Source organism: Berghia stephanieae, chromosome 1 (genome assembly GCF_034508935.2).
Source record: "Berghia stephanieae isolate SIO BIC M18660-M18661 chromosome 1, UCSD_Bste_1.3, whole genome shotgun sequence".
Taxonomy (NCBI): Eukaryota; Metazoa; Mollusca; class Gastropoda; order Nudibranchia; family Aeolidiidae; genus Berghia; species Berghia stephanieae.
In genome coordinates this window covers 101931010-101958509 of record NC_088360.1, presented here as the reverse complement: position 1 = coordinate 101958509, position 27500 = coordinate 101931010, and the positions used below count along the sequence as shown (strand labels likewise).

The 27500-nt window shown below is 35.3% G+C and overlaps 2 protein-coding genes across 12 annotated transcripts in view; one reads left to right on the top strand and one right to left on the bottom strand.

Annotated features, from left to right (window-relative positions):
* Positions 1–1177, bottom strand: part of LOC144962577 (RNA polymerase II-associated protein 1-like) — a 30407-nt gene extending 29230 nt beyond the window's left edge. The window contains exons 1-2 of one of the 4 annotated variants that reach the window (XM_078895628.1): positions 1128–1177; positions 1–128 (exon numbers count right to left, since the gene is read on the bottom strand). The exon at positions 1–128 is cut by the window's left edge and continues 65 nt beyond it. In XM_078895628.1, coding sequence (XP_078751754.1) covers positions 1–113 — 113 coding nt within the window. In that variant the 5' untranslated portion in view covers positions 114–128; positions 1128–1177. Of the gene's footprint in view, positions 129–940 lie in introns of all 4 variants that reach the window. The other 3 variants (XM_078895629.1, XM_078895630.1, XM_078895631.1) reach the window with 3 other exon arrangements.
* Positions 1178–1624: 447 nt separating this feature from the next.
* Positions 1625–27500, top strand: part of LOC144962575 (TOG array regulator of axonemal microtubules protein 1-like) — a 69112-nt gene continuing 43236 nt past the window's right edge. For 2 of the 8 annotated variants that reach the window (XM_078895622.1, XM_078895621.1), the window contains exons 1-3: positions 1665–3788; positions 10325–10499; positions 20186–20260. In XM_078895622.1, the coding sequence (XP_078751748.1) occupies positions 1866–3788; positions 10325–10499; positions 20186–20260 (2173 nt within the window). In that variant the 5' untranslated portion in view covers positions 1665–1865. Of the gene's footprint in view, positions 3789–5404; positions 5438–10324; positions 10500–20185; positions 20261–27500 lie in introns of all 8 variants that reach the window. The other 6 variants (XM_078895624.1, XM_078895620.1, XM_078895619.1 and 3 more) reach the window with 6 other exon arrangements.

The window sequence follows — 27500 nt, the reverse complement described above, 5'->3', positions numbered from 1 at the left end:
TTACTTGGATATTTATTAATGGAGACAGAAGGTGTTGATGGTCCGGACTTGAGGAACTCTGACTGGAGCTTCAAGAGATCCTCCTCCGTCTCATTTGGTTTTGGCCGTTGCATGATGAATCTTTACACCTAGAATATGAATAATAGAAAACAAAGCAGTTGCTGTACATTATCTTCGATTTATGAACAAATGCTGTCTTCTTCATCTTCTTTTTAGACTCTATTTTAGTCTTGCACCCTGACATGACACAAAAAGTTGGAAGTGAATAATCTAGTCAAACAAAGTTTTTATTCTTTATTTGTTGTGGCTGGTTATAAGCAAAACAAAAATTCCTCAGCTATCGCTGATTTATCTTAATACTGTATATTTTTTAGAGCATGCAGATGTCGTTATAATTTTAAGGTTTGGTTTTCTGATTTCTGACTTCAGCAGTGTTTTTTTTTTTTTATGTTTCAATGACAATGGCATGCCCGAACCACAAGTCAAAGATTTCTATCTTGTACTTGTAGGCTTAGTTTTTGGAAGTGGCAATTCAGATTCCAGTATGATTAGTCTCCCGTGGCTATTTGGACTCAGACTCCAATGTGCATGCGTAAATATGTGGGGAGCGGTAGGAGAAAGACACAATGCGGCAGTGGGCAGAGGGTAGAAATGATAAAGAAATAGAAGAAGAGTTCAGATGACATTCTGTTTTGCCCATATCAGATATCAGACTGAATCAGCTCATAACCCCTGCTTCAGACTGTAGGATTGTTGCCTGTCCAACACTATCAAAATATGTAATTTAAAAAAAAATTGTCTTCATTTTGTTTGGACATTGTGTTATGTTGATTTTCCTTTTTCAGACCAGCTATTTGATTGACTTTTATTACTTACTCTTTAAAGAATTTTAATTTTAGTTTTAACTCTTTTCTTTTTTAATTAAATGTTAATTTCTTACTGAACTTGAACTTCCAATTGATCAATGATTTTGTCTTTCTCATCAAATAAAGCGGGTTTAGACTACCTGTTGCTAGTTGCTATAATTATTATTTTGAGATGCATCAATTCTATGCAAATATCAATAATAAAAATATATTTTTAAAAGGCACTTTTCCTGCGACGTTTGTTTTTGTTTTGCTTCTTACCTTGCTGAGTTGACCTACTTTCGATTTCATTCATCTCCTCTGCTGATAGTAGTTATTTTATTTCGCTATTTAATTCCATTCTAACTTATATAATTTAAAATATTGACGAATTTATAATGATTTCGTTTATCTCTTCATGTTTTGCTTTTAGTTTGCTTGTTTGTTTATTTTGTTGGGGTTTTTTTCGTTTTTTGAGGGGGGGGAATAGTTGTTTTGTTAAGTTATTGGGGGGAGGGGGTTGATTGCCTCTTTCTTTCTTTTTTTCTTTTTTTTTTTTTTTTTTTTGTTTATTTGTTTGTTTGTTTGCTTTTGTTTCTTGTTTTTGTGGGAATTCATTTTTTTGTTTTTTTCTTTTATGGGTTGTTTCTGTTTTTGTTTTTATTTTTATTTTTTTCCTTTTTTTTTTTTTTTTTTAGCAGAGGTGTAGAATTCGTTAATTTTGAACAGGAATGAATTAAAGTTCATCAACAAACTAGAAAATAACGAAGAGTACGAATGACTTGAGCTAAGTGATGTTATCCGGGCACTTGAAGTCACGTGATGAACACAATTATGTTGTTGGGAGAGACGCCATTTTGTAGTCTAGAGGCCTTTTTCACCTCTAAATCTGACTTAAAAATGATGAATTTCTGACTGATGGGAGGAATTATGCTGCCGTTTACAACTTGAATGGTTTGATAAAGGCCTGTATTTGCCTTGCGCTGATATTAGTGACAGATTATTCGTCATCTAGGTTTAATGGCGAGCAGAGTTCAAGTTGCTAAGTTCCCTTTACATGACTTCAACGATGTTCCTGTCATAAATCCGACCTATTCTGGGGTGTGGAATATGGAAGAGGATGATGTTTTGGGTCAGCTTAAAGATGAAAGTTTCAAAAAGAGAGTGGAAACACTTGAGCAGCTTATTATTACGGTCAGAAGACATGGAGGCTGTCTCCCATTCGGCGATCAAGAGTCGATCTTTCGGGGTCTTGGCTTGGCTCTGTCAGATACCAACTGGGAAATTAGAAACAAATGCATCCAGTTATTGCTGGAGATTATACCCAACTTAGCGGAAAGCATAGACTTTTGTATGTCATTGGTGTTAGACAAGATGCTGGCAAGTATTGGGGATAGCAAAGTTACTGTCAGGAGAATGGTGATTCAAGCGTTACGAGCGTATATGAAACATACACGAAACTTGCCTGCTTTGTTTGATGCACTTGTGAACACAGGATTAGAGAATGAGAAAGCATCTGTCAGAAGAGAGATGGTCAATTGCTTGCCAATGCTCTTAACGAAAGAATTCGTCAATCAGGATCTCTCTAGAATTATTCAATCGCTTGCAAAAAAGTTGTTAGATGCCTCAGTAGAAGACAATCTCAGAGATAGTTCTCTTATGACACTGAACAAGATTGAAGCTACTATTGGTGAAGAAGTATTTGCTACTTATTTAAAAAGTTTGTCAGTGCCACTAAGGAAGTATTATCTACAATTGTCAGGAAAGCACGATAGTGGTTTATTTGATGATATGGTACCAAATTACAACCAGGGTGGGAAGGCAATGTTTAATCACGGGATTATGAATGGCAGAAATGACAATAGGCATGGCTATATGGATGAGAATCTTGAATTTGGAATTGTGCCTAGCCAAATCCTTACCAGAATCAATGACCAGAAAGATTTCCGTACCCGTGCACAAGCAGTGGAAGACCTTCATAAAACAGTAGTTAACAGTCGGGAGGTGTCTACAAGTCTTATGCCTCACATGTCTTCATTTATTGCATTTTTGAGTAATCTTTTAGATGATCCCAACTTCAAAATCATCACTGTTACACTTGAAATATTGGAGACATTGGTTGGTAAACTTGAAAACAGTACTAAATCATTTTTGAAACCTCTACTGTCTGCATTACTTAAAAGGATGGGTGATAATAAACTTGTTATTCGTCAACTTGTGATGAACATTGTGATCAAACTGATGAGAAATTCTTCCCCACAGGAAGTTATTACTGTAATTGAAGATAATTTAAAACACAGAAACTCTAAAGTAAGACAAGAAACAATCAATTTCATCATTGCTGCTCTTTTAACTTTTCCACGTTATGAATTCGATCTTCCTGGCATCTGTCAAGTGGTTGGACCAACTTTAACAGATGTTAAAAGATCAGTTCGTCAAGCTGCTCTTGAATGCTTTGCTACTCTTGCACAGGTCATGGGTTCAGGGCAGCTCCAACCATTAGTCTCTGCTGTGGATCAGGTTGAATTAGGGAGTTCTGATGGGGAAGGGTTAATGGCAGCAGTTCAGGCAAGATTAGCCAGAAAACAGCTTCCAAAATTAAGTAGTGAAGGAATGGTGGAGTATGCCACAAATACGCCTACATCAGCCACAGTCAGATCATCTGCAGCTACGCAAAGTGCAGATACTGAATGGATTATGGCTGTTGGAACTGGAGTTTCTAGTTCGGCCCGAACTGCTCGATCAGATGCCTTGGAATTAGAAAGTGTGACTACTGCTTCTGCTCGCTCCACTCCAATGGTTGGATCAGATGTGTCAGCCCCTACACCAGCCCCCAGGAGATTTATGAGTGCTGGTCGTGGTCGCAACAAATTGCCATGGGAAGAGAACAGAGATGAGAGGACAAAAGCTTATCAAGAATTACCAAACTCTGCTCCTACTCAGGTAATGGAAAAAACATTTCATTCTTTATTGATTTTGTGACAAGTACCATTTTGCATGGTGTGTTGACTGTACTGCTTTTTGAATTTTTATATCTGGTATCTTATCTATCTCCATCAAGCAGTGCTCTGTATGTCACTATATTGAATTGTTTTATTTTTTGGTTTGCTGTAACTATAGTAATATGGATGATATTTAAGTATTATTATGGTAAATATTAATAAAAATAAGAATGATAACGATCATTGTGATGGTGATAAAGATAATAATAAAAATGATGATGATGGAAATAATAATAATGGTAACAAAAAAAATGTTTTTATGGTTAATGATAATCCCACGGTTACAATGATAATTGTGTCTCAAAAAAGTAACATTGCTTGTATGCAGCGATTAGAAATTTGTTGGCTAAAGTAGGGGTACAATTAACAATTGTTTGTTATTTGGAGATGAGATTGGGTGTTTGTTTCTTTCCGTTTTTGTTTTTAGTATGAGGCGGGGGGGGGGGGGGGGGGGGGGGGAGCGAATTCACTTTTTCCTTTTATGTATGGCATTTGAGATAATTGATTATTTATCACTGCATTTTCTCTAGCAGAAAAAAGTATTACACGATCCTTTGTGTGTTGCTAATTGTTTTCCCAGCTCGAACTTGCAGCCATTTGATTGAGTCATACAATATATATATATATAAATCACATGCATAGCTATGTATAATTTATTTAAATAGCTATCATAAATAAAGATGTAACATTTTAGAACAATTTCTGTGACATGCTTAATTTTTAAATTACACATCTTAATTACTCACTGATTTATTTACAAGAATTGAATTCCAGAACATTAGTATAAAAGGAAGAAAGAAATATATTTGTCTCTCTGTGTTAGTGAATGCTGGTATGAGGTAGTTACTTCGTTTGGAAAAGGAAAACTATATCTGTGAAGGGATGGCCTCTTCTTTTACTAGAGGCAGGAAGGAGATACATAGAAATGTTAAAAGTATTCAATGGTAGTTTTTATTTTTACATTACACCCCAAAATATATGAAGTTGAAATAGCGTAAGATAGAGAAGATATTGAACAAAAGTCAACATTTTAAAGACTAAAGGTGCACATTTTTCATCACTTTCTCATTAATTCACTTACTTAGTGCTGTGTCAAATGACCATCTTGATTGTAATTTTATGATAAATTGTATAAGTCCAATCTTTGTTTATTTATTCTATAATTGTTATTTTTCCTTCTTTTTTTTTTTCTTCTCTAGCGACCAATGGTTTATTGGATAGGTTTTTACTAAATTTATGGAAAGAGTAGAAAATTGAATTTCAGTCTCTCTTGGTTTGTTTAAAGACCTGTTTAAATGAATGACCATTTGCCACAGTACTTATCACATAGATTTAATTTTAGAACAATTTTCACGTAATCATTTTATATAAACTGTGCATCACATGTGAAAGTAATAAGCTTTGTGATTATTATTATCATTGTGTGCACTCATGTGATTGTTGCACTTGTTTCTCAAGTATTTCTGATATCCTCTCCCTTTTATGTTTTTGATGTGATTGCAAATATCAATATCAGTTCATAGCAAATCCATATTGTACATTCAATTTTTTATGAAGGTAAAACGGGCAGTGAAATCAGCACATGTGTCGGTAAGTTTTGGTAGAATTTTAGATTATTAGCAGATTGTTTTCATTTGATCACAATCATCTAGATGCTGAAAAATTTAGACAGCAAGAGGCCTTGCACGTCTTGGATACATTTAAGACATGTCATTTGATGAAAATGAAAAATGTAGTTTTATAAAAAAGATAATATAATAATAATAACATTTCCGGTGGGTTTTTGGGATGTTTTTTTTAATGATTTAGTATAAGTGTCAGTGTCAGAGACTCAAATATTTATATGTTAATCAATTTTAGAAGCTGATTGTTCAATTAAAAAAATGTTTCAAGTGTCTTATTTTTTAAAATTTATATAAAAGATGAATGTCTCTGCCCCACAGATGTTTTATGAGTAAATCACATTGTGTAGTATTTTTTTCCCTAATGTGGTAAATTAGGTCATGAAAATTGCGCTTTTTTAAACAATTTTAATGCATTCTCCCAAAGTCAGTATGATTTTTTGATAAAGGAAATTTGTAAAAACTTGGAAAATGAAGTTGAAGAAATATGTAGTGATAACATTTTTTAGAACGGACTGGTTCTCTTGCTTGTATACACAGTTAAAAAATGATTGAATGTCTAAAAACAGATAATTTGAGTTGGTAGCAAAACTCATGAGTATGAGTATGACAACTGATACTCAGGTCTTCCTATCCTCTGCTAGTTTTAGTCATTCTCAAAGTTGACATAATATATTGTCATCATGCTTCCAAAATTAGATTTAAATTAATGATATATTAATTTTTTAATTTTAATCTTTAGTTAGAGAAAAGAAAAGCCTTGTGGTCTGAATGAAATGATTATTGGTTGGCATGTCTAAGACAATATCTCTGAAAATCTGTCAGGACAGAGTTCAATTAAGTAATTTTTTTATGGGGCAGTATGGCTCAGCTGTACGGTCTTTGCTTCGTACCCAAAAGGTACCGAGCTCAACTAACCACCTCGTTGTGTGGCCTTGAGCAAGTCACTTTGCAGCGCTGCACTGCGGCTGATGCCCGGGTAATTCCAATCTTCCCTTGGAATAGACCCTAAAGACAAATTTCCCTTTGGGATGAATAGAGGGAGTTTATTTATTTATTATTATTATAGTCAATAAACTCATTCTCATTGGCTCATTAACAACTTTGTTTATGACTTAAATTTTCAAATGTTATACGCCCTAGAAGAATGTCATTGAAAAGTAAGTAATCACTTTGAGCTGCTAAAAAGAAAATAGATATTGTTTTGACGAGTGAACTAGAGCATTTGACAAAGAGGACTCATAACTTCTAATTTGATATTTGTGCAATGGAAATTACAATCTCAGAGAGCTTATCAAATACATAGTGCTACACATGTGAATTATTTCAACAACATGCCTAAGTCCCGTTTCTTTTTTTTCTCTTTTTTTTCAACATTTTTTTTTCTAATTTTCGTTACAACTTGATAAAGTCTAAATGAGAAAATGGTATAAATTGTATACTGATACAGATTTGACCAGTATATATGGACATTGTATGTTTATCATTACGGACAATAATAGATTGGTCTGTTGCAAGTATAAATAAAATCTTATTCACCAATCCAGGGGGGAGGAATTAGTCCATGAAAATGTAGAATAATCGACCTCAATGGTACAAAAGATAGTCATGGATATTGTCAGGTCCAGTCAAGGGGCCCGATTGTATTTGGCATTACCTTCTATCTAGCTTCCATTGGTTTCCCAATATTTTGGTTGTTCCCATACGTCGACATTTTACTGTGGACCTGGCGATGTTGATACGAGCATGTTGCACTGTCACTTATAAGTACAGGGTTCTTAAATATTTTACGTTGAAAGTTATGCTTCAAAAGTTAGTTATTATAAAACTTTTTAATATAAATATTATCTATTCTGTACTTTATAATTTTGTGCATTGTTAAGCATTGACGATTTTGAGATTGCATTTACTTTATCATAAAGGAATAATTTATTGGAAAGAGTCAAAGAAAAAAAAGGGAGGGAATTACCAGGGTGGTTACAATGACACAAACTAAATTGATAATATAACAATGATTAGAATCTAATGACATCTTTCCTGCTTTCAGTTTCTTTCCTCCTTACCCTCATTAGAATAACACAACATACTTTTTCTTTATTTCCACTAAGCTATATAATTCCTTTCACATTATTTTACTGAAAATGTCTTTGTTTTCTGATTTTTTGATAAAGTAGATAAGGATTAGGTTGTTTTTATAGTTTTCATTTTATGAGTTCTGAAAGCATCACTTTGATGGTTTTAAAGTTTAATGACAATTAGGCTATCAAAACTATATGTTCACTTTTTCTCCCCTTTTTTTAAATTGTAATGTCCAAGCCCAGTTTCTTTCAGTACACAAAATCAGCATTTCATATTAAACCTTATAATCTATTTAAAGATTAAGGATAGGTCTAATGTGCCCATGTAATTTTGTCAGAGTGATTTCAAGCTAGACGCTGTGAACTGTAAACAGTAATTAACTAAACTGAATATAACAGCTTCAAAAAAGAACAGAATACCAAACACAGAATGTTATGGGCTCAAAACCCATTTTCATCCAATAACATAAATAATAAAAACATTAATACATCAGTTAAATTCCAGGCAGACAGCAGAAGAGTGTCTTGTTGCTTAGTATTGGTACAATCTTGAAATGTAAACTGTTTATTTTGTTCTTTTTCAAAGCTGTTATTATGTAAGTATGTCATGCAGGATAATCCACATGTCCTTTAATTTAAACGGCCATCCGTATTCTGTCCATTGTTCCTTAACCCTCGAGAGTTAAATATGAATGGGAATTGAATATATTTGTTTTGACTGTCCATTCATTGGAACACATGAGAGTTAAACTTAACTTTGCTTAACCTTAACTTCCTACTTGATTTTTCTCTTAATTAAATGCAGCCAAACACCTTGTATCCAATCCAGCCTTTACAGATTTTTTAAAATATGCTATTTCTTTCACTTTTGTAAACCTCATTACATTTAGTTCAAGAAGACCTCAAAATCAACTAAACAGTTTATAACTAGTAAAACTGATGTACAGTTGATGTTTCTATCATTTCTAATTTTTAAGCTATTTCAATTCTTTATTGGGTAATTATAAAAAAAAAAACACCCTGTATTTTCTTCAGAATGGTTCCCTCCATCTGTACATAAAATCTGTGTCTTAATCTGGCATGGCGGTGCAAAATATCGCTGATTTGCATTGCGGCTACAAAATTTGCAATTTTTTTGCAAATCTCATTTTCTTCCTTTTTACTGGTGCTGATATGACCTTATATTTGTTGCAAGTGCCGTGAAACCCTTAAAAATAAATACCATTTTCTTTGATGGACTAGTTATGGGTTTTTAGGAAAATCAATCGCAATTTTTTGCAAATTTCTTGGAAATGTTGCTGTTTTTACTTTCAAAATTTGGGGGGGAAGGGGGGGTGTTGCAAAAAAATAAACCGCCATGTCAGCTTATGTTAATATGATAATAATGTCTGCCTCGCTCACTACTGATGAATATTTCTAGGCTCTCTTATGCATTTGGGGTTAGTCCTTTCTACTAAGACCTTTCTGTAGTAGTGCTGCAGAATGCAGACCAGTACTTTTGTTAGAAATGAGATGATGGCAAGAGTAAGAGGGAATAGGTAGAAACAAATTTCGCGTTATAAGATTATTTATTTTATTTATTTATTTATTTTTTTTTGAAGTTGCAAGATTCTGCCATAATTTACATTATGCCTTAGAATGTATCACAATAAAAATTGGGTTCAAGAGATTTGCTCTTGGTCCTAAAATCATCTAGTAGTCTATCATGTTTTCATCTTAATGTTACTTACTAGTGCTGGAAAAAAATTGTCTTTGGAACTAAATTTAAGTTCTGTTTTTCCTCTTTACTGTGATTTTTTCATAACTTCTCTTCATTTTAACATTCTTTGAATTTCAAAACATGTCTTGTACTGTAACCTCATCTATCCCTTTTTTATATATATATAATTGTGCACAGTAATAATCATTTATCTACATACGAAAAAGTACATTTAATTGGAGACATATTCCATAGGGTAAAAATTTGCACCTTAGAACCAGATCAGCTACATATAGATCTAATCAGTTTATAGATTCTTTTTTAGGCTGAAATTGGCAAAATTCCAATTTTTTTTTTTTTTTCAACAGAACTTTACTGGAAAATAGTTGATGATGTTTTTTTTAATGGACTTTCGATCAAAAATGGAATGTCATAACATCAATTTTTTTACCGCATTAGTGACTCTTAATAGAAATATAGGGCCAGAAATCATGCATTTTGTTTCAAGAAGTACTTTGCGACAGACTAGTGTCCTATCCAAAGAATATCAAGCAATTGCTAGTGTCCGTTTCACACTATAGAAGCCGGGATAAACTCCGGCTCTATGGGCCCAATGGTTCTAAAGAACTGTTTATACCAACTACAGGTAAATCGTCACATTCGTTAGGATACATTGAACATTTTTATTATTCAGATTTGTTTGGTTCATCACAAAATTTTATTAAAAATATTTGTCTTATTAATAAGAGCCTAATGCTGTGTTGGAAAGCTTGTTATGCTGTACATATTTATGCATAGTATGAACTTATTTCTCTTGATTTTTTAGTGTAAAAAAATCCAAGTTTTGTATTGGGTAGATATGTCATTTCAGGAAAAATCCTGAAACTGAGTGATCGGTAAGAAGAGAGATTAATTACCCAATGCCCTCAACAACAACAACAACAAAAAGACAACAAAATATAATTTACCTTCTCAAAATATTTGTACTGGCCACGCATCCAATTATAAACACCATATTATAAAGGATTTTACAATCACCTTGTCCCTTAAATATTTTATCACTTTTCTCTCTTTGCAGAGTCAAATAATGGACGATGTCCCACCCAAACCCAGACAGACATGGGGTGTCAATGATTCCATGGACCACTCTGCGGGCCACCAGACCCACCGGTCTTCGTCGTCGGACAAGCAGCCAGTCAAGAGGAGGACCACAGTCATGGGACTCACCAGTCCTGATGAGTTTGATCCACCAGGTATGCTTACAGTTTACTGTTGATTTTCCTGTTACCATCATTAATGCATACCTGCCAACCCTCCCACTTTTGGTGGAATCATTCCTATTTCCACTCTTTCTTCCCGCTCTTTCACCGTTGTCTCGAAAATTCCAATTTTTTAAAAATGATGATAATTAGAAGAAAATAAAAGTGGGGACGGTGGGGGGGGGATATAAAGATGATTTTTTACCTCTTTTTTTTTTTTATATAAATGCCTAAAGGGAGCTAAGTAGGAATATTAATTGCACTCCTTCCCCCCTTCCCCATTCAATTACCGATCACATCTGATGTAGTTTTGCCATCTGACCAGAAGGCTGTCTTTTTGTGTTAGGTGGTCATTTTGATACGGAATTATCCATTGGTAAGAAATTCCTATTTTCTGACATTCTGGTTCCACTTTTGGAATGTGAAGGGTTGACAGGTCTGTTAGTGCTCTCTTTTGCGTTTGCACCCAGTCCTTTCCTTTTCTGTCATCTTTTTTATCTACTCCGAACCTCATCCAACTCCTCTGCTGGATCCAAGGAGTTAATTAATTGAACACTTCTCGCAGGTAGCATTATTATTCTCGGTCTGAACCCTCAGTCCACGCTGCAGTGATTGGGTTGTTTGGTCTATTAGATCTTGTGGAAAGTACTTCGTGATAGTCTAATGTCAATCAATTATTATTGCCACTTAATGCTGCCGAAACTGAAGTCATTTATAGATCCATTGATCTTATGACGCAAAAGATTATATTTTTCCTTTCCCTCCTCCCCCTCAACCACCACCACTTCCTCCTCCTCTGCCTTCTTCTTCTTATTCTTCATCTTATTATTATTATTATTATTATTATTATTATTATTATTATTATTATTATTATTCTGCGTCTTCTGTTTCTTGCTTCGTATTCTGCTTTTTTTGTCATTCACCCAACTATTCTCAGTGTGTATTATGCCATAGTTGACCCACTCCTATTGTGCATTTTGTGACTGTCAAAGTGGGTTGCTCATCGTAAAATGTTATCCTTTCTTGTCTTTTTTTTTCTTGTTGTTTGTATCATGTCAAAATACAACACTGCAAGTGAATAATAAAAATAAATAATAATAATAATACATGGCAGTTATATCGCGCATTTTCATCACTGTGTGATGCTCAGTGAACGTTACAAATAAATAAACAAAATCCATCTATATTAAACGTACACCAAAATTATATCAATAGCAGCAGTGTATGTAATACCGTATCAATATCATGAAAATGTAACGGTAAAAAGGTAGTGCTTTAACAATTATTTTAAACTATGAATAGTCTGAATTCTACCACTAGCTCATAGTAAAAAGGAAGATACGTAATCATAACCCTGACCCTTAACCTGATTTTGACAAGCTGAATAGTCATGATTCATTAAACAATAATATTGATTGCTAGATTATGCGAACTACACGGGTGTTGTGTTGCGATAGAAGGTATGCGTTTTAAGTAAAAATATTCACCTGTTCTGCCCACCAGATCAATCACACCATCATACAAAACTATGTGTAACCTTAAACGTTTTTAGGCTCATTGAGAGAATCTAGTGAAAACTAATCACTCAACTGGTGGTTTAGAAATAAAAGCAAAGAGCAGAGTGACGTCAATTTCATTCATTCTTTTGTTTGTAAACAACCAGCTATGCTTGAAGGTGTGTCACAAGTCCCGTAAAAACCTACTGGTTAATTTAGATAGAACGAAGTTGACGTCACTCAAGTTTTTGTTATTGTTCTAAGCCAGCCATTTTGAGTAATTCTCATTAAACTGTATTAATCAGCTCGGACCTTAAACGATCAAGGTTACACAAGTTTTGTATGTTGGTACGGTATTTTTAGATGGCGAATGTCGTGAGCTTTTTGGCTAAGCGCAAAGCATAAGGTTGTGGTCATTTTATGAGTTGTGAACAATGAAGGACTGTACTAGAATTAACCCCCCAAAAATAGCATATGTCCAGACTATTTGTTATAGGAGTGAAGGATGAATCACAAATTATTTTGTCATGTTTGACCCTTTTGTAATCCTATCTCGGACATTGCCAATGTTAATTTTTTTTATTTTTTTTTTTTTGCTTATCACGAAAACCAATTCATCCTTTGATGTGATTCACCTTCACATGACACAGTCAAGTATGATGTTTTAATCGTTATTATTTGTCATGTGCTTGCTTGTATCCTGTTTTACCCTTGATCTTATATTTACGAGTTTGTGTTAATGATTAGGGAGCACTGCTGCAATTATAATTGAGTTTCTTGCGGATATCAGCATTGATGTCAAATAGAATTGTGATATCATCTTACTGGGGCTATGTCTTGTCTTACATTTTTAAAAAGTAGTCCTCAGAGCCAATGGAGCCGGAGTTTATCTCGGTTTTTAAATTGGGAAACAGAGCCTTGCAATTGTTTGCTACCCTTTGAATAGGACGCTAGTCAATTGCAAAGTACGTTCCACCAGATCTAACAGATCCAGCTATTCAATCACTGCTAAGTGGACAGGGGCTTAGAAAAATGTCTCGATACCTTCACCCGGGATCGATCTCAGTACCTTTCGTGTGATGCGAGTGCTCTACCAACTGATCTTTCTTGCTTGCTTAAAAAAAATATTACTCTTGGCTTGAGAACCCGTGCAAAACACTTTTTAGCTCATTTAGTGGATACTGTGATGTTTACAAGCGCAAGTTTTATCGCGGTTTTTTTTTTAAATTTGCTCTTGTTTTGTTTGGAGGGGGGTTGTTTGTTTGTTTTGTTTTTTTGTTGTTTTTTTTTTTTTTTTTTTTTTCAAGACTGAATGAATCATGTGGGATTATTTAAACATATAAGTTGCCAACAACTATCGTAGTGAAATCCCAACTGAGTCTTATCTGTCAACTGTATCCATTACATTGCAACCTGATTTGAATTTCTCTATGAAGACCACAGTACCGCACTTTGTAAGCACTACGCCATGTTCTCAGAATGTGTATGTATATAAGTAATATACATATGGCACTTTTAATCCCAGTAGGACATGGTTCTTATAATAAATGAGGCTGGTATCTGCCTTTATATCATTACAAAGTACAATATTTTTTCGATTGTTCTTCAGCCGTAACCTGCCTTTTGTTCAAAGTACTCTGTTCCTATGCTACACACAGAGTAGATTGTATCCAGACTGTGATTATAGGGGCACTGTCTTGTTTATATACAGAGTACATTATCCCTGGACCCCTTTTCCGTACCGTAGTGTGCATTATTATCCTTAGACTGAGCTTCTAGGCCGCACCATGCCTTTATGCATAGGACAGTGCATACCTGCCCACTACTACGAAAAATTCCAAGAATTACGACATTTTGCCTCCAATTCCACAACTTCATGAGCATCTCAAAGTCATTAAAGCTTATTGAAAATGAAGGTCGATGCCAGACTACACCATTTTAAGGATATTGAAGTGTTATTTAATCCTTCTAAGGGTTGATTTTTATTTAAAGTTAACAATAACGACTACAATGTTTTATCCTAAAAAATACGAATGTTTAGATTTTCAAGTAGGCAGGTCTTGGACTGTGGTCTCAAACGAGTTTCAGTTTCAAGACTTTTCGGACGAGTTCTTTGTAGAGTCCATCGGATGCGTTTCCGGGTGGTGCTAGACTGTATACTTCCTTTAAACATTATAATATGTCTCCAGACTGTACAGTCATCCTTTCCTGGGCTTTTATTCAAGCAAATAGTGTTAACGACTTTTGTCATACAATATTATAGTGTCTTAAGACTACTGTGCTGTGTCTTGGCCGTTTAACGTGGTAGCGTCATCCCACCCTTTCTTTGAGACTATCGATTTTATTCTCTTTGTAGACTTCAGAATATTGTTTTGAAATCTCTATTGTCTTTTTCTTTTTCCTTTCTTGTTTTTAACAACCATTGATACGGCTGTGTTGTGTCGCCATTGTTGTTGTTGTTGTTGGCGGCGGTGGCGATGGTAGTGTAGATGGTATTGTTAATGCTGTTTAAAGCTTTCTAATAAAGTTTGATCTTCGACTTCCATCCATTATGCTGTGCGGTATTAAAACTTCACCACTCAACCTCTTGTTGCGCCTTTATTCAAATAATTGATATTACATATTTAATGATGAGATCCAAAAGGTCATGGTGTCTTGTAAATGTCGGTCTAATCATTTCTATCCAACTACACGCAGATAGGGCGACCCAATAGCCCAGTTGGTAGAGCACTCACTTCACACGCAAAGGGGCCGAAGTAGATTTTTTTCCGACCCATCCCCGCCCCTCTCTATCCACCCAGCAGTGATTGGGTTGCTGGGTCTGTTAGATTTTGTGCAAAGTAATTTGCAAAGTAATTTACCCAAAGGGTAGCAAGAAATTGCTATTGTCCGTTCCACGATATAGAAACCGGGATAAACCCCGGCTCCGTGGGCCTAATGGCTCTGGAGGACTGCATGGCAGTTACATTATTGTCGAAAAGGGAAAACGTTTTATTTCAAAGAGACAGGTGTGTTTTCTTGGAAACTCAATCTTGGTCAAGCTTGTTCAAGATCTCAAAATGCTTTTGAATCGGAGTTAGATGTACCTTTTTGAGAATATAGAGGCATTACTTAATATTTAATAATCATTTCTAGACATTGCAGCATACTACACATAGACCCTACGTTTTATGTAGAACTGTCTCAAGATAAGATTAAATTGTCCTACACGGCCACAAGGCCTGATATGCATCGGGCGTATCCCGGTTTCTTGAGTATTTAATGTATAGATAGTGTGCGCTTAGCTAAGAAGCTCATTACTTTGTCCTCCGGAAGTGTAAGGAACCAACACACAAAACTATGTGTAACCTTAAACGTTTATAGTCTGGTTAATACAGTATAGTGAGAATTACTCATAAACGCGGATGGCAAAACAAACAAAAAAACAAAAAAACAATAACAATGACCTGAGTGACGTATTTTATCTATAGAGACAATTCTGTCGTATAAAGCAATTGAAAAAATGGGGGTGGGATATTTAAGATTAAAAGAAAGTCTTTGATTATTTTTTTTCTAATTAAAAAGATGGAGATGGGGGTGGGGGTTTTTTTCATATATTTTTAAAAATTTGTTTTGTCTAGCGTTGTATTATACAAACCTGATTTTTAGTTCATTATTTATTGATAATGCAAATTGGATTCTAGGAGAATGACAAGAAATCGTACTTTAGCCACTGCGGCAGGTTCAAGAAAATTTGGTGGAACATATTTTTTAACATAGCGAAAGAGAAATATGTAGATTGCACTTTTTTTTAAATAATTTGTTAATTAGACCTGACCGTGTATTTTCTCTGTGCATAGCGTCTGTGCATAGCGTAAACATTAAAGACTGTTTCATTGGAATTGATAAGAATATTTCTTTTATTTAACCGCACAGCTCGTTCTATTCCTCTTTGCAAACGTTTTTTGTAATCAGAGCCAATGCGATATACCATATCGGTGCAGGGCTATTTTTAGATATCAAATGACGTTTGTGAGAGATATGGATACAAGTCGTTCGTTTTGATTAATCACTATCGGGTATTCGATTTGCTGTTTACGATGTTGTAAATAAGCGTCGATAGATTACAAACATCGATATGAAAACATAAATCTTCCTTCGATTTTTTTTTCTTTCTGTTCTTCTATTTTTTTTTTTTATTTTTTTTTAAATCTTGAAACATGTTCTGTGTTTATATAAATTTAGATACTGTTTCAAGACTTCGCCGCCGTAGTTTTAACCCCAGTGTTGCCTTTGTTGAACGCCTACATGTTTCGAATCAGCCACCAACCATGAATGGCAACGATACCCTCATATACACGTTTCTTATTCTATGTGTGTTACAAAGGTCTCTTTTTTTTAATATATATAATGCTTATCTCGGCCATTGTTTTCTTACGCCAGCGCTAGTGCTTTGAATTATTTATTATGTATTTCTATGTCTTGTATCGAGGAAAGAACGAATGGGGGTAGAGACACGAGAATGAACATTTAAATCGCCTTTTTTCTTTTCTCTGTGTTTCTATTGATTCTATGCGTTTAGAGGTCAAATGTTCACAACATCCGCCAGCCACTATTATTGATGCTCTGCGTTTAGGTAAAATACTCACATTTTTTCTTCCTTCGTAAATGAATGATAATACTAAAACCGTCCTACTCTGGAAAAAAAAATAATTTTTAAATGTTGACCGAGAATTCGCCCTTCAAATACCGATCGATTAGCACGACCCTTATCTTGTAAAAAAACAAAAACAAAAACAAAAAAACTCAAACATGAGAGCTACTTATTGAAAAGATGAGAGTTATTTTCATCGATCGATATTTAAGAGCCGAGTTTTCTGGCCTAATTTTGTTTTGTTTTGTTTTTTTTTAATTTTTTCAGAGTTCGGCAAAATAATGAAAAACGTAACGGTATTGTGATTCTTGATTGATTGAAAACAGCATAATTAATTAATGCTAAACGTGTTTGAAAAACAGGTCGATGATGTAATTTACTTTAGATAAAGTTGGACCTAGTCACATGATTCCATTGTCTCCGGGTAAACGAAGAAGAAAATAAACAAAGCAAAGCAAAACAAAACAAAACGTGACTTTGAATGTATGATTGAGGGAGGGGAGGGGAGTGGGGGGGGGGGGGGCGTTGTAAAGGAAATCTTTAGATATCGCCATTTAAACATCAGTTGAGATCAAGCACGATACCATCAGGAATTACATTTTATATATATATATATATATATATATATATATATATATATATATATATATAATATAATATATACAATGAATTCCAAAAGAAACTATAATTTTTATATTCTTGTTTAAAAGCATTTTATCAGTTTGTCTTTGTTTTATTTTTGTTGTGTGTGTTTGGGTTTTTGTTGTTGGTTTTTGTTTTTTTTTGTTTTTTGGTTCGCTTTTATTTTGTTTTTGTTTTTTGTGGGTTTTGTTTTTTTTTTTGTTTTGTTTTTTTTTTTGTTTTGTTTTTTTGTGTGACTAAATTACACCATAAAAATTCCAATAAAATTATGCGTGTTTTTGTTGTAATATTGTTTCTTTACATTTAACACATCAATCCTTAGGGCTTTTCAAAACTGATTCGTAAAAATGCTGCTTTGATTGTTGTTTTTTTTATTATTTCTTTTCATACAGAAAACTAGTCCCTCCATCTAGCGCTGCTTATGAATTCGATTTTACTTTGGCTAATTGGTTACCTATTTAGATCTAGATTTGGGTCCCGTGAAATAATAATCCAACGAAGATGCCGATACTAAACCTGGAAGAAAGAGGACGACTTTGGGGGCAGAGTGTTTAATAGTTAATAGCGCATGTCTGTGTAATATTCCGTGTCAAAAAGACCACAGTCTACCGGTTTAGGAAATAAATATCAGGAATTATGGTAGACTAAAAGATCTCCCGAAGTCCGGGCGCCTTTGTCTGACTTCTGAACGTGAAAATTTGAAATCGTTTGGACGCTTTAGAGCACTCCCTTTAAATACTCGTTAGACAGTACTTAGAAAATGTGAATTGCTTGTACATTGTCGATGCATGACAATGCACCACCGCACCGAGCCAATGCAACCGGACAATTTCTTGAGAAACACGACATTCCATCATTAGCATGATTCCCACCCCCGTCAGCCCTGATATGAACCCCTGAGGAAATGTGTGGAAGAGCATGATGAAGAGAGCACTTTAATTAAATGAAGAAGAGAAAGATTTTTGTTTTAGTGAGGGGTCTAAACAATTCGATTTTACTTTAATAAACCAATGTCCAGTATATGTTAATCAGTTAACTAGTCAAAATAAAGTGGTTCGTCTCAGATGACTTTGTAAAGCACTTTGAGCACGTTTAGTGGATATTGCCCTATATAAAAGCTCAAGATGTTTGGCGTGTTTTTGTTTGTTTTTTAAATAAAAGCTCGTTTTTAAAAATTAGAATCAAGAAGTTTAATAAACGAAACCTACGCTCTTCAATAAGGGAATTTACTGTCCACTCCCACTCTGGTGTAATATAAATTTCGCTCAAGGCAAGAGGCCGATCGCTGTATGGAGTATATTGTTATTATTATTTGTGTAATATGTATCTAAGCGAAAGAGTTGACTTCTTCACACAACTAAACTGCAGTGTGTGGTTGCTGGCCGTGGCCAACAGCGCTTAATCCCAAACCATAACAGATCATATGATTGGAACGGGCGGCCGTTATTTAGACATGTTTCACGGAACACTGCGCTTTCTATGGGGCCCTTTCTATCTAGCTGATCGATGAACGCTCGGCCATACGGATCTGGGTCTATATTATGTATTATACTGTTAGGTTATTCCAACGATTCCATTCACGGTTTATCTTTTTAATGTTTAATCTAATAACTGGAACACTTACTGGGTAACATTGGTGGAAGTGGTCTTAATCAAAATAATAATAATAAAAGCAAGGGGAATCTGATGTGTATAGATTGCTTTTCTTTTTGTTGTCGATTTTTTTTTATCCACACCTGCTTGCTGCCTGTCTATCGTGCCTACCTGTCTGTTATTTTGTTTTTTGAATTTATAATTGGAAAAGGAAAAAAAAAAAAAAGCGGAGAGGTATGGGTTGGTAGCAGCTAAATCGTGAAAGCATTTATTTAAAAAACCTGTGTAATGTTTGAGTGTTGTTGTTGAGTGTGTGTGTGTGTGTGTGTGTGTGTGTGTGTGTGTGTGTGTATTGCCTATAAGTTGTAGTTACACTCAGTTACATGATACTTTTATTTATTGCGCACTTCTTTTTTTTGTTTTTTTTTTGGGGGGGGGGGGGGGTAAGTATGGTAAAAACTTCTATTATGGGCCATGTGTTCAGCAGAACTTCGGGCTCTGTTTATCTAGTTGACCCTCAGTATAAGTTGGCGTCAGGAGAGAGAGAGAGAGGGGCGGGGGGGAGAGGGGGGGGGGGAAGAGTTAAAAATAATGATGATGTTAATAATAATAATAAAAAGAATAATATTTGCAAAACATATTTTATTGTTGTTATTATTATTATTATTATTATTATTATTATTATTATTATTATTATTATTATTATTATTATTATTATTATTATTATATTATTATTATTAATATTATTGTTATTGTTCTAATATTAATAATAATAATAATAATCATAATCATAGTAATAATCATAATCATAATATATGATAATAATAAATCACAATATCTTTTTAATAATGAAAATGATGATGAGGAGGATGATCATGACGTAAAACCAAGGTCAACTTGATTAAGAACAGAATTAGTGGATTTTGTTTAAATCCCATGCCCTAGTTTGTAATTAACGCACACATATCAACACAGTGGCGTGAACGAACGATCACTAGTGGACCATAACCGACGTCTTGTGAAAACTCTATTGTATATTTTTATTTGTTAATGGTTGTCAAATGAATCGTTATTGTTCGTTTTCTTTTTCTTTTGTTTAGTATTTCTTCTTTGAGAAATAAGAATTGACACTGTTGTCGTCATAAGCGAAGAATGGCCATTACTTTCACGGTGTTGGTTAAAATTGTCAGCTATTGAGGCAGTTATTTAATGACTGTCTTGAAAACTAATACAAAGCAAAAGAAGAATAGCACAACACGCACACAAAAACGATATTTATTGAACGTTTTTTTTTCTTTCTTCTTATTTGTTCTCAGCTTCATACACACAACTTTATCAGCAGAAGTTAAAAAGACAGCAGGGGGTGACACCTAGGGGGCCACGGCCTGATGGTGAGTGCATTTTTGTTGTTATGTTAGATGTTACCATAATATATAATATGGATATATACTATGCTTAGTTCACTTAAGGGCAACCACTATAATTTACTTTTTGTCAGCTTAATACATTGTCATCGTCGTCGTCTTTCAACTCTGTAAAATACATATTTCGCTCTTTTAATAATGTATAGGTGACTGCCTTAATCAGTGGGTCTCGCTTTTCAACTATTCACTCATTTCCCATATAATACATATTTCGCTCTTTTAATAATGTATAGGTGACTGCCTTAATCAGTGGGTCTCGCTTTTCAACTATTCACTCATTTCCCATATAATTGCCTTAATCAGTGGGTCTCGCTTTTCAACTATTCACCCATTTCCCATATAATTGCTGAGCAGTAATATGTGACATTTAACTCTTTATGAGGGAGGTAACTCAACCTTTCTCAGTGGTGGCTTTAACGGTGTCCTTTATTTCATGGGTTTTCTCCCTTACTTTCTCTCTCTCTCTCTCTCTCTCTCTCTCTCTCTCTCTCCTCTCTCCTCTCTCTCTCTCTCTCTCTCTCTCTCTCTCTCTCTCTCTCTCTCTCTCTCTCTCTCTCTCTCTCCTCTCTCCCCCCCCCCCCCCCCCCCGCTGTCACGGATCGCTGCTTGCTATTCACTACTATTCACCCTTGTCTTACCTTTAACTGAAGAATTAATGCTCTTCAAAAGTTGTATTACTATGTCTTGCGTTTCTTGTTTTATTTCCATTATTTTTGTTTAATATGTACTCTTATATACTTTTTTTTTTTTTTCATTTTTTCCTTATAATCTATATTTAAACTATGTCATCTGTTTTCCCCCCACCCCTCATCCCACCTGCAATTCATCGATAACCACTGTCTTCTTATCGTTGCTTTTGAAAACTATGCTCCTGCTTAAAGGGTCACGCTGGTGATGGGTTCTTCTTACTCTCACTTGCGTTTTCTAATTTGACTGTAAAAATTGTTGTTTTTTTTTTTTGTTTAGTTCTGTTTTTTTTTTTTTTTGTTTTTTTTTTTTTGTTCTTCTTTTTCGGAATTATTAAAAAATACACCAAAAATAAGAAAATGGACAGATTAACAGAGGATCTGATTCTATCCTTTTATTGTTCAGTTTTATAACATTTAAAAAAACTCACTATTATAGATACACGACACATACAAGCACACAAACATAACACAATAAAACACAAATACAACACATTTACACAAACACTTACACACACACATACACACACACACACACACACACACACACACACAACATTCACACATACACATACATTTACACAATAGAAAAACACAAAAACATATTACATACATACAGAGTTGCTTTTGTTTTTTTTTTTAATCATTAATGGATCATTTTCACACGTTTCACCCTTTGCGCTGTGAACAAAACAAGGGTTTCTTAGACATTGATTATGACTATATTTTTGGCTTGCCAACCTTACGAAATATCATATTTTGATAATCATTCTAATCTTCAATACACAAATGTGGGAAAATTTACGAGAATCTGAAGGAGAGAAAAAATGTAAATTGAGCAAAAAGAGGCTTTATCTATAAAGCGTTATTTTATGTCAAAATATAAAGAAGAAGAAAATGGGAGTTTCGTCGTTACTATTGGCTTGCAAGTCTGAGATCTTTGACTTTGACTTCACCTCCACCTGTTGTTCTGAAGTTCATCCATCCTCATCATTCCGCTATCAGCTGTGGGCCTTGTGGAGCGCAATCCAGTGAAGAACTAAGCTCCACACGAATGCCCCTTTTCAACTCACTTCAGTATATTTTGAAGTCGTAAAAAAGTTCGTCTGCGGTAGGGATACTGGAACAGAAACATTGAGAGGGGGGGGGGGGGGAGTTCCATGTATCCACAGAATTGAATCCACAAGCTCCTCCTCCCTTTCTTTCTCCCCCCTCTCCCCCCCCCCTCACACACACACACACACACACACACACACATCCTCCTTTTTATTCTCCTCCTCATCTCCCTTTTCCTACTGCTCCTCCTTCTCCTCCTATTTCTTTTCAGTTTAAAAGTTTTAATAATATGTATCCTAAGCGCACGCCCTATCAACTGTCACGTGAGCCCCAAAACAAAAACGGTATTCGTTTGTTCCAAAAACTGCCAATATATTTTTAATCTGAAATAACATTGATCTGATCTCCCACCCTAACCTGCCTACCATTATTGTGTTATTGTTGTTGGTTGTTTTATATAGCAACAAGACAACACGGCCTAGAAACGTGCCTTCTTCTGTGACGTCACGTTGTAGAGAACAATATAGTAACAAACAAGAGAAACGAATCGAGTTCGACATTGATCGTATTGCCTGGAGCAATATGAACTGGGTATATTATGAAGCTTGTATAGTTCTTTCTGTTCTATTTCCTTTGACGGCCTTTGTTCCTCTACATCAGATCTCGCTGTGGTGAATCAGTGCAATCAGCTTTTGTCTCATATTAAATGATGGAGAAAAGGGGAGAAAAAAAAAAACAAACAAAAAAAAAAACACCGGAAGCGAGACCTCGTCAGTTCTTCATCCTGCGGCTATTGTTGCGTTAAAAGAAAAGAAAGAATCTCAGGATTCTCTCCCTTTTGCCTTTTGCCTATGGTTTCAGTTTATTGAATACGTAACTTTGATTTATAGATTGCGTATTGATTGTTAAAATGGTATATTTTAAGATCGATGTGCTGTTTCCTCTTGTTATTATCAGTTTAGATTTGCTAGTGGCTAGACCGTCGAAATTATTTTGAATTTCTGCCATAAAATGCCCGGGGGTTGGGTCTCTCTTTGTTGTTGTGTTTTTTAAATTTATTTTTTCCTTTTTCTTTTTTTTTCGGTGGGGGGGGGGGGGGGAGAGTTGTCTTTTCTTTTGTTCACTCTTTTTCTGCAATGAATTCCTTAACTGATCCATTAGTATTAGGGCGTGACCTGGGGAGAGGGGGGGGGGGGGGTTAACACGTATTCGAACACTCCCACAGATGAACACCTCTGGATTGAAAAATGTATCTTGTTCACCATTAATTCATTGGTTTATTTATATATCTCAATGAATAAGTTGCGATTCTTTTCGTCTTCAAATCCATAAATATGTGGTCAGGCTAGTAGTATAGCATCCCTACATGATACCTTAAAAACATATACCGAACACTCCCACAGATGAACACCTCTGGCATTCGAAAAATGTGTCTTGTTCACCATTAATTCATTGGTTTATTTTTATCTGATCTATCGACGAACAAGTTGTGAGTCTCTCCTTCATCAAATCTAACTCTTAAAAGTAAAGTCAAGCTAACAGTATAACATTGCTCTACTATCCCTTACATAATACGATTCAATAATGGGGTTCTGTGTCGTTGATTCTTTTAGCGAATCGTATTATTTCTGCACACTTGTAGCGAGGTTTTTGTCTGATTAAAACCAAAAAAATGTCTCATTGTATTGGAAAATTCGGTCACAAAAACTTTCGTCCCTTTTCGCCTATGCTGGATAAAAGATAAACTCTTTGTTTGAGAAAAGTGGCATTTTTAATTATTTTAACATTGTTAAAAGTGGTTTTTACGAATTAATTGAGTTCATTAACCTTGTGGTGTCAAGAAAAAGGGTTCAATCTCATTGGAAATGTAAAACCACTCTTCCGGAGGACTGGATAAATACCTTATGTAATTGATCTTCTGCTGGTTTCAAAGTGATAGCATCTCATTTTCTAGTCTGAATATATTCTGGTCGTCAAGACAGATCATCCATCCTCACTCTTATGCGTCCCAGAATCCTAATATTCTGCCTGTACACCCTGCTACTAAAATAGTCATGCCACCTTATGATTCAATATGCGACTTATTCCTTATTGATCCTCCGAAAGGCTGGTTACACGACACTTCCAAGGACTTTGGAACCGGAAAAGTAGGTGTGACGTCACGACTGTTCTATCCTATTGTCTCTGATGGATGGATATCGAAAATTATCTATGATGCCGTACTCTGAAGGAGAAAAAAAAAACACGTTTTTAAAATTTTGGCCAGAAAACTCGTCTTTAAAATATCGATCGATTAAAATGAGACTCGTCTCGTCAAAAACTTTCAAACCTGGTTTGAGAGTTGTTGTTTTTGGGTTTTTTTTCAAGAAGAGAGTCATTTTAATTGAGGATATCCGAAGGACCAGTTTTCTGGCCAAAATTTCAAATACGCATTTTTGGGGGGGGGGGGGGTTGTTGTTTTGTTTTTTTGTTGTACGGCAGCATAATAAAATTGTGAGTGGGGTGTGGTGTTAGTATATCTGTACTTGAAAACCATGATATGGGAATAGGTATTTGTTTAAGTATGTGTGTGTGTGTGTGTGTGTGTGTGTGTGTGTGTGTGGTAGAGAAGGTGTGGTCAATGAAGCGTACTGCTGTTCATTATAATGAATTCCTCTTTCAATCGAGTTGCATTGCAATCCATTATAATTGTGTACAAAAACAATACACACGCATTCCACCAAACTGCCGAACTCTGAAAAAAAAACACAGTTTTAAAAATTTTGTCATGAAAATTCGTCTTTCAAATATCGATCGAGTAAAATGGACCCCGGTGTTGGCAAAACCTCTCCAACGCGAGACTTTGTGAAGTCCCTTGGTTTGAGATTTTTGACAAGATGAAGGGTATTTTCATCGATCGATTCTTGAACGACGAGTTCTCTGGCTAAATTGTCAAAAACGTGTTTTTTTTTAAAGAGTGCGCCACAAAAGGTGTCTCGATTAGGAAACACTATATAAAGCACGATTAAATGTTGAATTTTCACACGCACAATAGTCTCAGCTCATGGGCCTCGTTTACAAAAACACCCTGCTTACCTCATGCTGCCTTTCACTGACAAAACACTTTTTTTAAATACTCAGAGATCGTTTTTAATAGCCAGAAATCGATATTGTATGTCCTTAGAGGGACAAAGGGTCGCAACGGTATTCTCCAAGTATTCTCGGTTCAGGGCTATGTGGTCTAATGGTAAGTCACCCGCTTTCGGATTGGAAGGTCCTGGGTTCGAGCCTCCCTCGGCGCATAGTTGAGTTCTTGGAAAAGGCTCTTTACTCACATTCTCTCTCAGTACCCAGGTGTAAAATCAGTTACTGGCCGTTAACAGAGTTGTCTCTGTCGGGTAAAAAAAAAATTGTAATATCGCTAAAAGGCGTCCTGTTTCGTTTTATATATGTGTTGCTGTTGATCAGGGACCCTTTTTAAAACGCTTTGAGCACGTTTAGTGGATACTGCCCTATATGAAGCTCAGGGTTTTTGTGGGGTTTTTTTGTTTTTTATTTCCTCAAATGGGTATGGAAGTGGTGGTCTGGTAGTGATGATGATGTGGTGGTGGTAGTGATTTGTATTTGTATTATTTGTATTTGTGTTATACACCACTAGTGTCGTGATGCTAATCCCGATGGTGTGTGGCTCTAATAGGCTTCAACAGTCGTGACGTCACTTCCCTCGTAATGACGCATAGTAACTTCGTAACTGGTTCTAAACTATCGGGACAGTGGAGACGCCCTTATGAAATACTTCCCCGACGAGCATAAAGGTATATCCAGAGGAGAAAAAAAAAATCTGATTATGTTTTGACTTTTATACATTCTGATCACATGACATGTGAAAAAGTTCTAGCCAGCATGAAGAATAAAAAGTACCGATTTCCTTTGTTTAGAACAAGCTGCTTTTGCTGGGCGTACGTGACATCAGACTATTGACTCCTATTGTGGTGGTAGTGATGAAGATGTATACTTCTGATTTGGCTAGAATTCATTGAATGTCATTGATTGGGAGATAAATTGACTCCCGAATTTATTTATTTTTAATAAGTCATAACAATTTAAGCCCTTAAATAGTGCAAAATCGACTTAATCTGATTCAAACCGCTTTACAATAAGTACCAAGCCAAAAGCAACATTAAAAAGTAAGATGACACACAACGCACTTAGGTTGTTCTTACTTTTTTTTTTCTTATGGAACGACTTTATTATAAACGAGATACTTAATTTACACATACGCTCGATAAGGCGATAAATTTTGAGCGAAACTAAACTTTGCGCCGCTGCGCTCACATCGGGACTTGTAACAGGTGATACCTCAATTGTGACAATATTGTCCTCTGGTTTTGACCAGAAAACTCTTTAGTTTGAGCATCGATAGATTAAAAGTGACTTGGTCCTAGTTGAGGCTAAGAGTTGCAACGGTAGGCCTCTAGTTTGTCCTCTGTGTAGTCTTGTGGTATGACATTCGCTTTCGGATCGGAAGGTCCTGGGTTCAAGCCTCGCTCGGTGCATAATTGGAGTCCTTGGAAAAGGCTCTTTACTCACATTCTCTCACCGTACTCAGGTGTAAAGTGAGTACCTGGCCGTTCACAGCGTTGTCTCTGTCGAAAGAAATTGTAATACCGCCTAACAGGCGTCATGACTCGTTCTACATGTTACATGTTCCTGTTGGTCAGGGACCCGTCGTAACGCGCTTTAAGCACGAATGGTGGATATTGCGCTATATAAAAGCTCAATTTTTTTTAAAAGAAAGAAATTGTGTCATCACACGAGAACCATAAAGCCGCAAAGTAACTAACTCGAGACTTCTAAAGAAATCGAATACAATTAGAAAACAGTGTAGTCTGAAGTCAGCAATGGTTTCTATTTCTACGCAGTTAATATTGTTAGGTTTTGTATTCGATACTGACATTGTGACGAGTAAAAGTAACATTAAATTTGGCGAAAGCACCCAGTCGTGCTCATGATTAGTGTGCTGAGAGATTCCTTATATTGTTTCAAAGTATTTCTTGGTATTTATTTGTAACTTTCTTGAAATATTGTGGCTAGGTAGTTGGGGTTTTTTTTTTCCATTGTTTTAAATTCTTTATTATTTTTAAAAAGAAAAACAATAAGGAATCGCTCGATTTTTCAACATTCAGCCCACTTATCATGGGCACGGCTGGGCATGTTACCCAGGCGTTACTTTTACCACGTGACGCCCGTACTGACCTCGTAGGGCGATTCACAAGTTGCCGCACCTACCACTTTCTTATGCAGCTTTATGGCCCGAAGAATATCCCTTATTTCTAAAGTCCTTTTCGGAAGTAACGGCACCTAGAATTAATATTGCAAAATGGAGGGGAGTCTCTTTTCTATAGACAGGTTAATCGTTTCTATCGCTTGACTCGGTCACGGGCTTAATAATTTGTAGAAACCGGGATTTCCATCTTGGCTTTGAA